At 35.4% G+C, this 15,047-nt stretch overlaps 1 protein-coding gene across 2 annotated transcripts in view; it reads left to right on the plus strand.

Moving 5' to 3' along the window:
• The window catches only part of USH2A (usherin), a gene marked incomplete at both ends in the record, with an annotated part of 871,783 nt that overhangs the window by 280,023 nt on the left and 576,713 nt on the right, over positions 1-15,047 (plus strand). For both annotated transcript variants that reach the window (XM_080698222.1, XM_080698223.1), the window contains one exon: positions 9,902-10,132. In XM_080698222.1, coding sequence (XP_080554348.1) covers positions 9,902-10,132 — 231 coding nt within the window. The remainder of the gene's footprint in view (positions 1-9,901; positions 10,133-15,047) is intronic.

Genomic DNA, 15,047 nt, shown 5'->3' on the forward strand with positions numbered 1-15,047 from the left:
TCTCACCGAGTGTCCTCAGGCGGCAATCCTTGTGTCTGAGCATCAGTGGAATCCTGAGCGTGTTCAAGGTTTTCTGTTTGTTTGTTTTGCTCATTCAACAGAAATTATTTTACACTCCTAACCACCATGTCAAATTTCCATAGCTCTTAAGCTGTGTTTAAGTTGTATTTCTCTTGATTAAAAGCTTTTGGTTCAAAGCAATACTTTTTAATTGCCTAATGATATAAGTCAGTTCTTAGGAAAGAACCGCACATTTAGGAGTTCATTTGCAATATAACTGAAAAATTCATTGCATGGCAGTAAAACAATTTACTGTTAATTACAAGGAGAAGAATTTGCTGTAGCATGCTCACAGATTGCCATGAATCATGCAGCACTCCTAGAGATTTATAACAGATGTGTAAGTGGGATGAATTAGCAGGGTTTAATAACAGAGACACAAATCATGCAGACTTCAAGGAGCTTTAATTGATATACTAGAATGTGACGGGCATGAATCACTCAGCCATTCAACAGTACTGTAACATATGGTCAGCTCAATATGCTGCATCTTAAATCGGTTGGTGAGTCGTTGGTTGTCCCATATGGTGGAAGCAATATATTTTTCATGATTAAAAAAAACATCCTTTTTTTGAAGAAATATGATTGCAAAGCATGTTTGTTATTGAACAGTTGCCTGAATGCCAAATTATTTTAGTTTTGGTTTTAATAATTTTTAAAGAACATGGCAGATTTCCCCAAATAAATAGGAGCTACTATTTGTATTACCAGATCACTGGTAGCATTTTGAAAAGCCATTCCGTGCTTGTTGGCATGCATGACCCCCAGCAAGCCTTTAGAAAGCACTGCTGATGGCCCCTGTGATTGTTAGGGAAATCCTTCAGACTTGGGCAAAATAAACAATCAAAGGATGATGTCACTTTCGGGGAAGTTTAGGAATGCCCAGCTTGGCAACCAGAATAAAAGGAATTGAAAGGGAGATTTTGGATTTAGCAGGATAAGAAAGTAGCAGTGATAATTCTGTGGTCTCTATGGCCTATAATGTAACAATTGGATATATCATGCGGATTTCTTAACTAAATGTTCAGTGCTTCAGGAGCATTAAAAAAAAAAAAATAGGCAGATCATCACAAAAACAGTAGCACCAGTTCCATGCCATTTGTGAGGAATTATTTCAGTGTGTGAAAACAGGTATCCCGGTTGACGACCATAACTGGTAGCATGCAAACATGTTTTTATTGGAACGGAGATCTGGCAGCTTTCAGAAAAGCTTCTGCAGCATTAGTAAATCTGACAGACTTGAAAAAGGAATATTGCAGCCTTAGAACTGTGGCTGCCAGGATTTAATGTCAACAATTAAAATTTATTTTGATTCTTACCTAGTGTTTATTACTATTTGTATACACAACAGACCTTACTAATACAGAGATGCACTATTAGATAGAATTACCATCTGTTCAGAGTGAAATGCTGGCATCTGTCTTAGATACTAAAACTAAAATGATATTATTTCTAACGAAGCAAAATTAACTGATTTTTACCCCCCAACTTCAATTTTAAGTATGTAGAGGTATCCACGCAAAAGGCTTCTTTGTGAAATATGCAGTGGCCCCAGTAGCCAGGTCTGCTTTTAGATATGTGACATTAGCAGGGCTTTTCTTTGGCCTCTTTTGGCATGCAGAAATCACATTTTTAAAATGCAGATTTGGCTTTATGTACTACCTACTTAGCCTATTATAAGGTGTTAAAACAATGCAATTAAAACATGTAAAAATCGACTGAATCAGAGTATGTGAAATACTTTGGCAGATGTGTCTTCAAAAACTTCAGGGGAAAAAATTAAGCAGGCAAAAATCTGCCTGAACAAAGTTGCTGTAAGTCCCACAGTGACACCTTTAGGAAAATATAAACTGTATCTTCTCTATTAGGCTCTTTAAAAAATTTCTCCCACAGTGACATATATAAAAGATTTATATTCAGCACCCCTCCTGTTTTTGAAAGCCTAAGTGTTCCATTAAAAAAGGTCTCTAGTTTTTTGAAGTTAGAGAATTTGGAGGATCAAGGACAATGGTAGTCCTCATACCGATGCTACATCACAGAGACTACTTTCTGAGAAGCCAGACTTCAATTCTATATATCACAAAATAATAAATTGTGTCACACCAGCATTTAATGCATGTACACAGTGCATTAACTGTAACTGTAGTACATTTATTTGTGCTGGAGGAGACTTGAAAATGATTAAAAAATCAATACTTAACTGTCAGAGAAGCAAGTGTTTCGATGCATTTAAGTAGTTAATTGTAGAAGCCCCATAAAAGCTTCAAGTTTGGGTAGCAAGGATGCCATAATTACAGTCCAAGCAACTACCTTTTATTAATGATGGACTTTTGGGAACGGCAGTTGCTGCCATCATTACTACTATATATGCAGTTCAGAAAAAAAATGGATCCTCTTCTCTCTTCAACTATAGGATGTTAGTTATATATGAATTACTATCACCAGAATAATAGCTAGTCCAGGCAGTCTTTGTTCACCAAGTTCACGCATGTTCTCTAAAGGCGATGCTTTTCAGAATTCTTTATGTCATAGAACACATAGAAAAATCCCAATACTTGTATATTATCCTGAATAAAGAAACAGTGGCTGAGAGCTGGAGAAAATAAGTTCAGGAGATCTTCCCAGCTTTCCAAGTGCATCAGTATGTCCCCCAAAACTTCATGGTTTACTGATTGAGAAGCACTGGTTTCAAATGTGTAATCATAGAATTTTGAAACTGGAGAGGTCCTGGATACACCATCTCCATTACTCTTGAACAAATGAGTCAACCGAATAGATCAAATCATGGATTAGCAAGTGTTCCATCGTTACATTTTAAAGAGCCAATAGAGACCTAACCTTTTTCTCCTTTCCAGATCAGTTTCACTCTGCATACCCGCTCGTGGAGGGGAATAGAAAATAAAGAAGGGAGTGGCAAAATTGTGTTCTCTTTTCTCAAGTGAGAAAGAGGATAGTCCACCAGGCAATACTGGATGATCTCTGTGTTTTGGGGGTGAATCCTTTCCTTTCTGCACGCTGATTGGTGACAGATACAGCTGGTTATTTGCTGACTAAAAACTCACGGCTTCATCTCCTGGGTGTCTCTCCTGTGTCCTGGGCCCAGTGCACTTGTGGATGTGCTTGAGCCTTGCAGTATTTGGCAAATTTTAGTTCTTGGTACAGTTTCACATCTTTGAGAAACAGGAAAAATTATTTTCATTTATGTTTTATGCTTATCTTCTGCCTACAAATCGCTAAAATATGGAAAGGCTGGTCATTCCTAGATTACTGTTTTTATTATTGAAAGTCGATGTTTGAACATAATGAATGACACAATCACAGAGTCTTCATAGACAGCAAATTCTTGAAAACAAATGAAGAGATTTGATTAGAAAGGTCTGAACATCAGAAAAAGCATCCGCTAAGCTCTTATGCTATGATGCTCAAAACTCCACACTACATAAATTTTGCAAGTGTAAATTTATTCATTATGATATGCCATTAATCAGATTACAAAGTAATAAATGCTGCATAAAGAATGTAGATTAGCAGAGCATTTTATAAAAGAATCCTTACAAATAGAAGAGATAGACTAGAAATTGGATTACGGTGCTATTGAAAAAATACAAAAACATTGTAATTTTATTCCAAGTGAAAACAGACATCATATGTTATTCTTTGAAATGATATATATTGAAGATGCATTTTATGCTTTACTTTTTCAAGAGGATTTTCTAAGTAAATACAGATGCATCTTGAATGCAGATGAATTGTGTTCTGTTATAACATGTAATTTAAAAAATGTGTTATTGGTTAGTAGTAATATTGCCTTGTATAAATATAGAAATATGTTTTGTAAAACCTAAAGTATGCATGCATTTTTGTGGTAACAGAAGTTATTGTCAAAATATTTCACTTAATATTGTTGTTCTCATGTTGTGGTTGGAATAACCTAGGCAGATATAAATTTTATGACTTTTCTAAAATCTTTGCAGCTGAAAATTAGAAAGTGAAGTATAATCTCTGAGTCTGAAGAGTCCTTTCCATTATTCATTGTTATCTCTTAATTGATTCTTTTGTAATTAAGAAATGTTTCAAGATTATATATATATTTCTATCTATCATCACTTTGCTTGGATAATCTGACCATTCTTTATTCCCAATTTCTTGGTGATTTTGTGTGTGAGAAAGAACAGTCTAGTTTAATTGACAACTTGACTTAATCCTCCTTCTGGTATTAGAGGAACTCTGAAAAGAATGACTCAGTAGGGTGCACACCCTTTCAAACAGCCTTGGTTGACTCCTCTATGTGAACCTATACAATACACCAACTAGAAGGTTTCTTCTTTTGTTAAACAAAAAGATAAATTGTGTGTGTGTGTGTGTGTGTGTGTGTGTGTGTAAGTATGTATCTTCCTCTCTATATATATATACACATACATACATATATACACACACACAAACACACACACACACACACACACACACATATATATATATATATATATATATACACATACATAATGTATAACACACACATTCTATGTTAACTCATTCTTTGGAATTGACTTCTTAAGAACAGTGTAATTGCTTGGTGGGATAATTCCTATGAACTTAACAAAATGCTTCACAACTTATTAGAGTTGAAATAGTCATTAATTTTACTGGACTCTGAAAGTAAGAGTGCCTTTATTGATTATAATTGTCTTGCCAAAAAAATATGTTCTCACTTTTAAGAGGTAATTTAAATTATTTATTTATCTATCTATTTTGTTTTGAAACAGGATCACACTAAGTTGCCGAGGGCCTCAGTAAGTTGCTGAAACTGATCTTAAACCTGTGATCTTTCTGTATCAGCCTCCCAAGTACTGGGATTGTAGACATGTGGCATCACATCTGGCTAGAAAGTATTTTTTTAAGAAAGCAACTATAAAGCTCCTGGAATTCCTTTTTTTTTTTTTACTTTAAAAAAAATATTTCTCAGTAGAATCATTATGAATTGTGCTTTCAGCGAGGAAAGGATTCTTAATTCTATGGTGGTACAAAACTTCATCATTCCCCTTAATGCAGGGGTGGGGTGGGTGGAGTCAAGGAAAGGAGAACTAAATGTCAAACAAATGGAGCCTTGAGGAAGAAACTGCCTTTTAAACAGCAATAAAACTATTCCATTTTTATAAAGCACAGATTGCTTATTCATATATATTCTAAATATTTTGTTAAAATGTAACGAATCTAGAATATATTTAGTATTGAGAAAAGTTCTGTTGGATATTACTGGGCTAGACTCTTGTTTTCATACTCAAAAAATTAGGTCCCTGTGCCCCACACCACTATACTATCTTGAGTAGCCCACAGAAAGTATAACGGATGAACTCAAAATACCATTTGTTTTGTTTCTAAAAAAATTAGAAAAAGAAAATTTATAGAAGCACACCAAGTGCTATGTGTATATCTTTCTATCACTTTGAACCTCTTATGATGTGTAATTACAAGAAACCAATAAAAGCATATCTTTTAAAATTATGCAACTGATCTGTCCATTGAATCCCTGAGCCCAGGACTAAATGATTTTGAGCAGCTCTTCTTCCATAGTGAATCTCATAAATAATAGTGCCTTGTTGAAATTTTAGTACAATGATGAAATTCTAAACTCTGCAGCCAAACTCAGCGGGAGAAGTTGTTTCTGGATGGTTTATCCTTTTATTTTGTTTTAGATTATTCTCAAGTAGTATGATAGTTTGTAGAGTGAAATCTCTGAGAAGCCACCATTTAGCTGACTTTTGGCAGGAGATACTAAGAGAAACCATGCATATAATTTACAGATTTGTACATATATAAAAATATCACATGTGTTTCGGGGACAGAAGATGAACAGGATTGTTAATTATCTTTCTAAGTTGGTGAACTTTTTGCTCAGTGCCTTTTCTTCTTTAGTGAACGTTAAAATAGATTCACAAAAAAACTGTTTCTCTTTAGAAAGCCGGCTAAAGTCTAAACGTTAACAAATATTAATTTTTCCAAGATGTTTTAAGGTATATTTCCTTCCATGGTTACAAGGCTACAATTTTTGCATTCATATAGTTTTTTTTTTTTGTCTTTTTTTTTTTATTGGTGCACTGTATTCATACATCATAGTAGGATACATACTTTTGTAGACATACATGCACACTTTTCCCAGTCAGCCCCCACCCAATCCCCACCCCATTCTCTCCCTATCCCTCCCTCCCATGCTTGGCTTAGTAGTTGACATCTAGTATTATGGCAATTTATCTAAAATTAAAAATGATAATCTCACATAACAGTTTCATTTGTCTGATACTAAGCTTTTGATGACTTAAAGATAACATTTCAATATTTCTTTTTGCTTTCTTTCTTACCAGAGAATATTTTTTTCTATTTTTTAGGTGAAACTATCATATATTTATATATTTATTTTTCAGAAAAAAATCTATCCTAATATGGAATATGGAGTCTAGGTACCCAAAACGATCTTGAAAAAGAACAAAGCTAGAAGATATATATTTTCTGATTTCAAACCATATAAAGCTACAATAATTGAAACAGTATAGTACTATTCTAAAGGCAGATATATAAACCATTGGAGTTAAATAAAAGCCTAGAGCTAAATTCTTCCCTATATTGTCAAGTTATTTTTGACAAGGTTTCCACGAACATTTGGTGGTGGAAATGATAACCTTTTAACTAAATATTGTTGAAAAATAATAATTACATGGAAAAGAATAAAATTGGACCCTTACCTAATCCCATATACAAATATTAACTCAAAATAGATAATAGACCTAAATATAAATCTTAAGACTATAAACTTTTAGGAGAAAATCTGGGTCATAAAACCTCACAACATTGAAATTGGCAGTGATTTCTTGGTTATGATTTCAATGGCACAGGCAACAGAGGAGTATACAGACTCCCTAAAAAATAAAAAAAAAATTGTATATCCAAAGACAATGTAAACAGAGTTAACAGTTACTAATAGAATGGGATAAAATATTTCCAATTGCTATATCTGAAGGTATATTAATATTCCAACTAGAAATCCTAAAAATTAACAACAATAAAGGCAAACAATACCATTTAGAGATAGGTAAAAGACTAACATAAATAATGAATCTCCACAGATAACCAATCTTAATTGTCTGTTGGATGGAAACTCTTGTTTCTCTGGTTCTGGTGTGTGTTACCTATTTCTTCTTTGTAGTTAATCTCTTTGAGTATTTTCTCTAGCGCTGGTTTTGAAGACATAAATTCCTTCAGTTTCTGTTTGTCATGGAAGCTTCTTATTTTTCCATCTAATTTGATAGAAAGTTTTGCTGGGTAGGAAATTTGTGGCTGGAAGTTGTTTTCTTTCAGAGTTTGGAATATGTTACTCCAAGCCCTTCTGGCTCTCATGACTTGGTTTGGGAAGTCTAACTGTAGAAATAATAGAGGTGCTTCGAAAAGAACTCAGAGAGAGCCAAAAAGAGATAAAGGATGCAATTAATGAAGTAAAGGCCTCAATTCAAAGCACAAAAAACCGATTAGACCACATGGAGAACAGAATCTCGCTCTTAGAAGATGAGCAATCCAAAAATGAACTCATAGTTTCTAATCTAGAAAAAAATATCCGACAACAGGAATCTGATATTGAAGAAATATGGGCCCATTTTAAGAGAGCTAACCTAAGAATAATTGGAATAGAGGAGGGAAAAGAAAGTGAAACCAAAGGGATCAACAATCTCTTCAAAGAAGTAATAGCAGAAAATTTTCCAAACATAGAGCAAGAGGTTGATACAAAGGTCCAGGAAACTTATAGAACTCCCTTTAGACAGGATCGGAGAAGAGGATCCCCACGCCACATAATTGTCAAAATGACCAAAGTGGAAGCCAAGCAGAGAATCTTAAAGGCAACAAAAACAAAAGGCCAAGTGACATTCAGAGGCAAACCAATTAGAAGCATTCATATAGTTTTGATTTAGGCTAATTGAACCTGGTGATGACTTTGCGTCATATAAGGCTGTGTTAACACAGGTGTAAATTAACAGTCTACAGGCTACAGGCTTAATTCAGGTCATTGGTGCACAGGCTTGGTGATTATAACATTTATTCCTCCCTTCACTTTTTCACTTAAAAACTCAGCCAACATACTTAAAGTGAGAAGGAGCCTCTGTCCAAAAACTGTGTAAGAGAAAGAAAATCCAACTCCATACATAACCCATCATTTTCAGTAACTCCGTTGTTGCTCCGGATTCCTTTCTCCAGCAGATTGTGAGGAAGATCTTAACCTCTGTTACTCCTGGAATTTCCTTGGAACCTCAAAAAATTGCCAGCATATCAGGACCTGGAAGCATACCAGGCCGAGTGTACTTGTGGGCTCTGGCCACGTACTGTTCTAAGTGCAAGGGCATTGCTGCTGGCTTTGTGGCCAAGGGTGTCCCAGGAGTTTTAGGGTCAAGGAGCTGCGTGGAACCCAATGTTTCCTGCAACAGCATTCATAAACCACTAAACTACAAGTGTCCTCTTTAGCTTTCTCTTGTTGTGTTTCCATTTGAATTGGTTCTAAGCTTTAAAAAAATATATAAAATGGACTTTCTGACCAAAGATATAGAGATGGTAAATAGCTCTATGAAAAGATGCTTCACATCGCATGCCATGTGGAAAGTACAAATAGAAGCAAAAGGATAATTTTAAGCATAGTCATTGAAATGATCAGAGTCTGGAACTCTTTTGTGTGTGTGTGAAATTGGAGATTGAACCCAGGGCCATTCTACTCCAAGCTATACCCCCAGTGCCATTTTTAATTCTTTATTCTAAAACAGCGTCTCACTAAGTTGTGGAGGGTCTTACAAGTTGCTGAGGCTAGCCAAGAAACTGGAATCTTTCTGTCTCTGCTTCCCAAGTACTGGGATTACAAGCTTGTGCCACCAAGCCCAGCTCTAGAACTCTAACAACACCAAATGCTGGTGAGGACGAGGAGCAACAGGAATGCTCACTCATGGCTGGGAATACAGAATGGTTCAGCCACTTTAGAAGATGACTTGGCAGTTTGGCATACAGTTTACCATACTCTTACTATAGGATCTCACTGCTTGGAAGTCCCTAAAGCACTGGAAAAAGTGTATTTGCACACACACAAAAAATTGCACCTACATGTTTGCAGCCTTTTTATTAATTGCAAAAACTTGAACTCAACTAAGATAATTTTCAGCAAATAAATGAGTAGACTGTGGCATATTATTTAATGCTAAAAATGAATAAGCTATCACAACCACAAAGAAACCTTAAGTGTACATTGCTAAGTGAAAGGAAGTCGATATGAAAAGGCCACGTACTTTATAATTTCAGATATATGACATTCTGGGATAGGCAAAAAACTAGAGAGAGAATGGTTGCTAGAGGGTGAGGATAAAAGATGAATAGCAGGCCTAGAGGATTTGGTGCAGAGAGGGGCAAGTAAAAACACATGTTTTTATATTTTTGCCCACACCCATAGAATATAAAACAGCAAGAGTGAATCTTCAGGTAAACTATGGACTTTGGGTGACAATTATGTGTATCAACAATGGCTACTGCAAAATATGTGTTATTTAGTCAGGAAAATGTGAGATATTGTTTTCAAGAAAAAATATTATTTAATTGTATGAGTTTTATGTTAAGTATTTGATAGTCATTTAAATATTGTTTAGTCACATTTGATAGAAACTCTAATATATTTTCAATTCTTAGAAATATAAAGGTACTTGTAGCCACAATTGACCTGATTTTAAGTGTGCTGCGCATAAACATGTGTGTACATATGTGGGGTTGTCTCTGTCTAGAGGCAGTACCAGATTATTGAATGTAACAAGTGTTTTCTAATATTTAGCACCTGCCCAGCTAAGGCCTCCTGTGGTCAAAGGAATCAACAGTACCACAATCCACGTTAGCTGGTTTCCACCTGAAGAAGTGAATGGACCTTCTCCTCTATACCAGCTGTTAAGGAGAGAGTTGTCTCTACCAGCACCAATGGCCGTTATGACTAGAGGAATTCGCTTTACAGGAAATGGGTACTGCAAGTTTCCCAGCACCACTCACCCAGTTGGTGTAGACTTTACTGGTAAGTGGGTTTAACACAGCTTTAAGAGGCGCTGAGCCTCCAAGTTGTTTTCTAGTATTCTGATATTGCTTTACAATTAATTTTTATTCTGCCTACTTATAAAAACACATTTTCAGTTCTTTAATAATCATAGCCTGATTGTGTCAACATGTCTGTCTTTTAGGTATTCTGGTGGGGGGGGGCAATGAAGGAAGTAAAGAAAGAAAAAAAAAAACATGGAAAAGCATCCTTATTTGACCAAAACACATATCTGAAAGGCTCTAAGACATTTACTAGAATGTGTTTCTCAAAACATTATTTAATGAGTTCTGTAGGCAAATGAGTTTTTTAAAAATGCCCCATGCTATCGGAGCTCAATGCACTGATTCAAAAAAGAATTATAAAGCTATTGAATTTTACGTGGTTAAGCACTCCTAACATAGGTTTGATGCATTTTTTTCTTTACCATATAGTGTAGCAATGATTAATATTCCATGTTTTGTGGAAAGCATGGTGGGAAAAATTAAGTGAAGGGAAAACAGACTTCTCTGGGCCAGGAATGTGATAAAGAATGAGAGGCTCTTGTCTCAGGCACAAAAGTGAAAGGCACTAAAAAGCTCCAGGTTAATGTAAATCACATTTTAATGCAATATTTTGAAAAATGAAAGTCCATGAAAAAAAATCTACAGAGAGATCTTATCAACATTTTAAAGGCATGATTGGACCCTGTACCTGCATGACCTCTCCTTACTTGCTTTGCTCTAGACCTGTCTTTATTAGTGCTATAGTATTCTGGAAGTCCTATGACCTCTATGAATTATGGATCCTAATAGCAATAATCCAGGGAAGCTCTAGAAAACTGTAACAACTTATGGCACATAATTTATTTTTCTAATTAAAAATTAGATAATATGGCTGGGTGTTGTGGTGCATGCTTATAATCCCAGCATTTGGGAAGCTGAGACTGGAGGATCACAGTTGGTGGACAGCCTCAGCTACTTAGTGAGGCCTTTGCAACTCAGTGAGACCTTGTTTCAGAATAAAGAATAAAAAGTAAGGGTGGAGCCGGGCGTGGTGGCGCACGCTTGTAATCCCTGCACTTGGGAGGCGGAGACAGGAGGATCGCACAGGTTCGAAGCCAGCCGTGCTGGCTTAAGAGACCCTGTTTCCAAATAAAAAGTATAAAATAGGTCTGGGAGTATAGCCCGGAGGTAGAAGGGCTTCCAGGAACCCCAGTAACACCAAAAAAAAAAAAAAAAAGTAAGGCTGGGGGTGTGGAGGTATAACTCGGAGGTAGAATGACCCAAGGTTCCATCCCCACTACTGCAGAAAAAAATACAAAATATAATATATAGGTCATCTATAAACTCAAAATTATACACATTTAAATCTGGAGAAAATCATTTGGTGCAAATAGTTACTGTTAAAATACTTCATATATAGCCAGGATAGTGGCATACACCTGTAATTCCAGTACTTGGGAGTCTAAGATAGGAAAATTGCAAGTTGGCAGCCAGGCTCAGAAATTTAGCAAGATCTTGTTTCAGATTAAAATAAGGCTGAGGGTGTAGCTCAAAGGTAGAAGTCTGCTGGGTTCAAACCATAGTAACACATATAACATAATAACAGTATATGTATGTATATATATATATATATATATATATATATATATATATATACATATATACATACATCAGGAAAATGAAATAGAATTTAAGCTCTAAAATGTAATTCAAATATTATTGTTTTACCTTAAGTGGTAAATAGTTCACTTTTTGGTGCTGCTGATGAATGTTTGTGATGAATCCTGATTATGTTCTAACCGAGATAATACTGAGATTAATTCATGATTAACTATTTTCCAATTATACCAAAATCATCACTGAGTGTTAGAAATTAAATCACTGAGTTCCCCAAAAGTGCTCTAGTTCTGCTAATGCTCTTAGAATGGCCAAAAAAAAAGAGCAGTTACATGAAAAAAAAAAAATACACAGATAATAGTAAAAACCTTTTCTCAAACGGAAATAGGAACAACCTCCCTGGTTGAACATTTGGCTTGTGGTGTGTTTTTTCCAGGAAATAGCACGTTTCCCTTCAGCTGGGCCTGGCTGCTGTCTCGATGTCAGCTTGGATTTGCAGGCTAGCCAGCAGACAGATTTTTGATGGGATCACCTACTGTTGCCGCAGTGAAAGATAGAGTGGCCCGTCCACCGCTAATAAATTTAGTAGTCCTCGCTGTCTTGCTTGCCGGCCTCATCCTCTGAGGTGCTAAGGCTAGGGGCAGATGCAGTGTCTGGGAAGTTTTCCAAATTCGTCTTTAAAAAAGTTAGACCATAAACACTGGCCTCACTAAGCAGGATCCTTCTGTCTATAACAAAGCCTCCAGCTGCACAGAAAATGTGCTTAGAGTGCACATCATTTGAAGGACAGGGCAGGAGACCACAATGTGTGCTGGAACTACTCCCTGGAGCCTTGGTGCTTCCTGGAGAATTTGACATTCTGCGCTCAAGCACGTTCTGGCACGCTGCTGCTGATTCCCTTTTTATTGGTAGTAGTGCGGCTTCACTTTTAAGACTTTGCTTAACTATTTTTTCCCCTCTTTTTTTTTTTTTTTTTTTTTTTTTTGTGTGTGTGTGTGTGTGTGTATGGTACTGGGATTGAATCATCCAGGAACATTATACCTCTAAGCTACACCCCTAGCCTTTAAAAAAAAAATTTTTTTTTTTAAACAGAGTCTCCCTGGGTTGCTCGAGCCTGCAGTCCTCCTGTCTCAGCCTCCCAAATAGTGGAATTACAGTCATGTGGACCACGTTTAGCTTCTTTTAACTTTTAAAATAACCATGTCTATAAATGGTTAGTGGTTGCATCCTTTGCATAATTTTCAGATTTAAAGACTTTATTGAGATGGGTCATGGATTAACTAAACTTACCCAATTTTTTTCAGGTACTGGGGATTGAACCCAGTGACATTCTACCTCTGAGCTATACCCTGAGCTTTATTTTTTATTTTGAAATAGGGTTTCACTAAGTTGCAGAGGGCCTTACTAAGTAGCTGAGGCTGGTTTTGAACCTACAGTCCTCCTATGCAGCCTCCCTTGGGATTACATGGGTGTGCCACCACACCCAACTTAAATTTACTCAATTAATGAGCTAAGACATGTTTTCAAAATTAACTTAATAGCTTTCTGTCAGCTTGCATCTTTCCTAAATAGAGAGGCAAGTGTATAGCAAGCATCATATGTCTGTCTTGCATATATATTCTTTCTTCTGGTCTGTCACCCAATAGAATAGGCATTTCTAATCTCTTAGTATATGAGCAAATGAGGCTCTTGTAATCAGCTTGGCCAGGCTTTCCCAGCCACTGAATTTTAGGGCAAATGATGAATTAGATATTTTGATTCAAGGGCTGGTGCTTTGCTACTGAGGGAAAAGGAGGTTTTGAGGACTGTTTTTTGGAAGTTATGAAATGAGAAATATATAAAAGATATATATGAATTGAAGATCAAATAATTGTTACCCAAACATTCCTTACCAAATGATGCTTAACTTTTTGAATTTGTCTTTCAGTTAATGTAAAAGATATATATGAATTGAAGGTCAAATAATTGTTACCCAAACATTCCTTACCAAATGATGCTTAACTTTTTGAATTTGTCTTTCAGTTAATTTGTAGGCAACAAACAGTAAGTAGTATTGGCAGCATTTGTTTGTATCCCCAAACACATTTGGGGATAAGTTGTTTTATCCACAGCAATTGATTTAAAAATGCTTCTAGAAATAGTATTCAATTCACACTTGTTTGTATTTTACACACTTTTCATATTCTGAGACAAATTTAATGATCAAATCCTAAAAATTTCTAATATGATGAATTATATGTTAAAAGTTAATAATTTTAAAATAAGCTAAGATATTCTTTACTTTGAATTATTTATTTAAAAATCTCAACCATTAACTAAAATGATTGCTGAAATATAAATAAAAATATCAGTTGACATTTAAAGACAAATATATGGTAATATATATATATATATATATATAATTATATATTTTTCTATATGAACACTTCGACTTTACCCACAGATGGCAGAATTTGTACAAACATTCATAACAGAATCTATCATCATAAGCAATATGTTGGAATTTTCAGCATAAAATTGTTGATATACATAAGAAATGAATCTCACATATTTCACTCATCTAATTTACTCATTTAATTTACTTTAAATATTTTCACCTTATACAATATAATGAGAAAAAATAAAGCACAGAATATATGTTCTAAATATTGCTTAATATTATGTTATTAGTATTATAAATAAGCTGCAAAATTATGACTTCAAGCAGAATAATGAACCAGACAAAGCTTTCTGTGGACTGTTTGTGCCTCTTTTTTCTTTCTTTCTTTCTTTCTTTCTTTCTTTCTTTCTTTCTTTCTTTCTTTCTTTCTTGCGGTACTGGGGATAGAACCAAGGGACATTCTACCTCTGAGTGACACCCCAAACCCTATTTTTTTAATGATTTATTTCGAAATAGGGTCTTACTGAGTTGGAAAGGGCCTCACTAAGTAGCTGAGGCTGTCCGTGAACTGGGCTCTTCCTGTCTTGGCTTCCCAAATACTGTTATTACAAGTGTGCGCCACCACGCCAGACCTTGCCCTTTACTGATCCAAGGTTTTCTTCAAGTGTTCTTCTTCAGGAATAAGATGTTATGGTATTAGTCATTTGAATCATAGTCAAATTGAAGACCATGTATGAACTCATTTAGTTCTATTCATGTAATGCCTAGTAAATCCAAGTGAAACCTTGAAAAAATAAAACAGTCGCTAAACTACTGCTCAGATTGGCATTCCAAAGGTGACCCTTTCTCTGCTTGCTATTTTGTTCCTCCTACTTTTAAAAACAGGTCCACGATTATTTGGGGGAAGGTTTGACTA

Source organism: Muscardinus avellanarius (assembly GCF_963383645.1).
Source record: "Muscardinus avellanarius genome assembly, chromosome: 7".
Lineage (NCBI taxonomy): Eukaryota > Metazoa > Chordata > Mammalia > Rodentia > Gliridae > Muscardinus > Muscardinus avellanarius.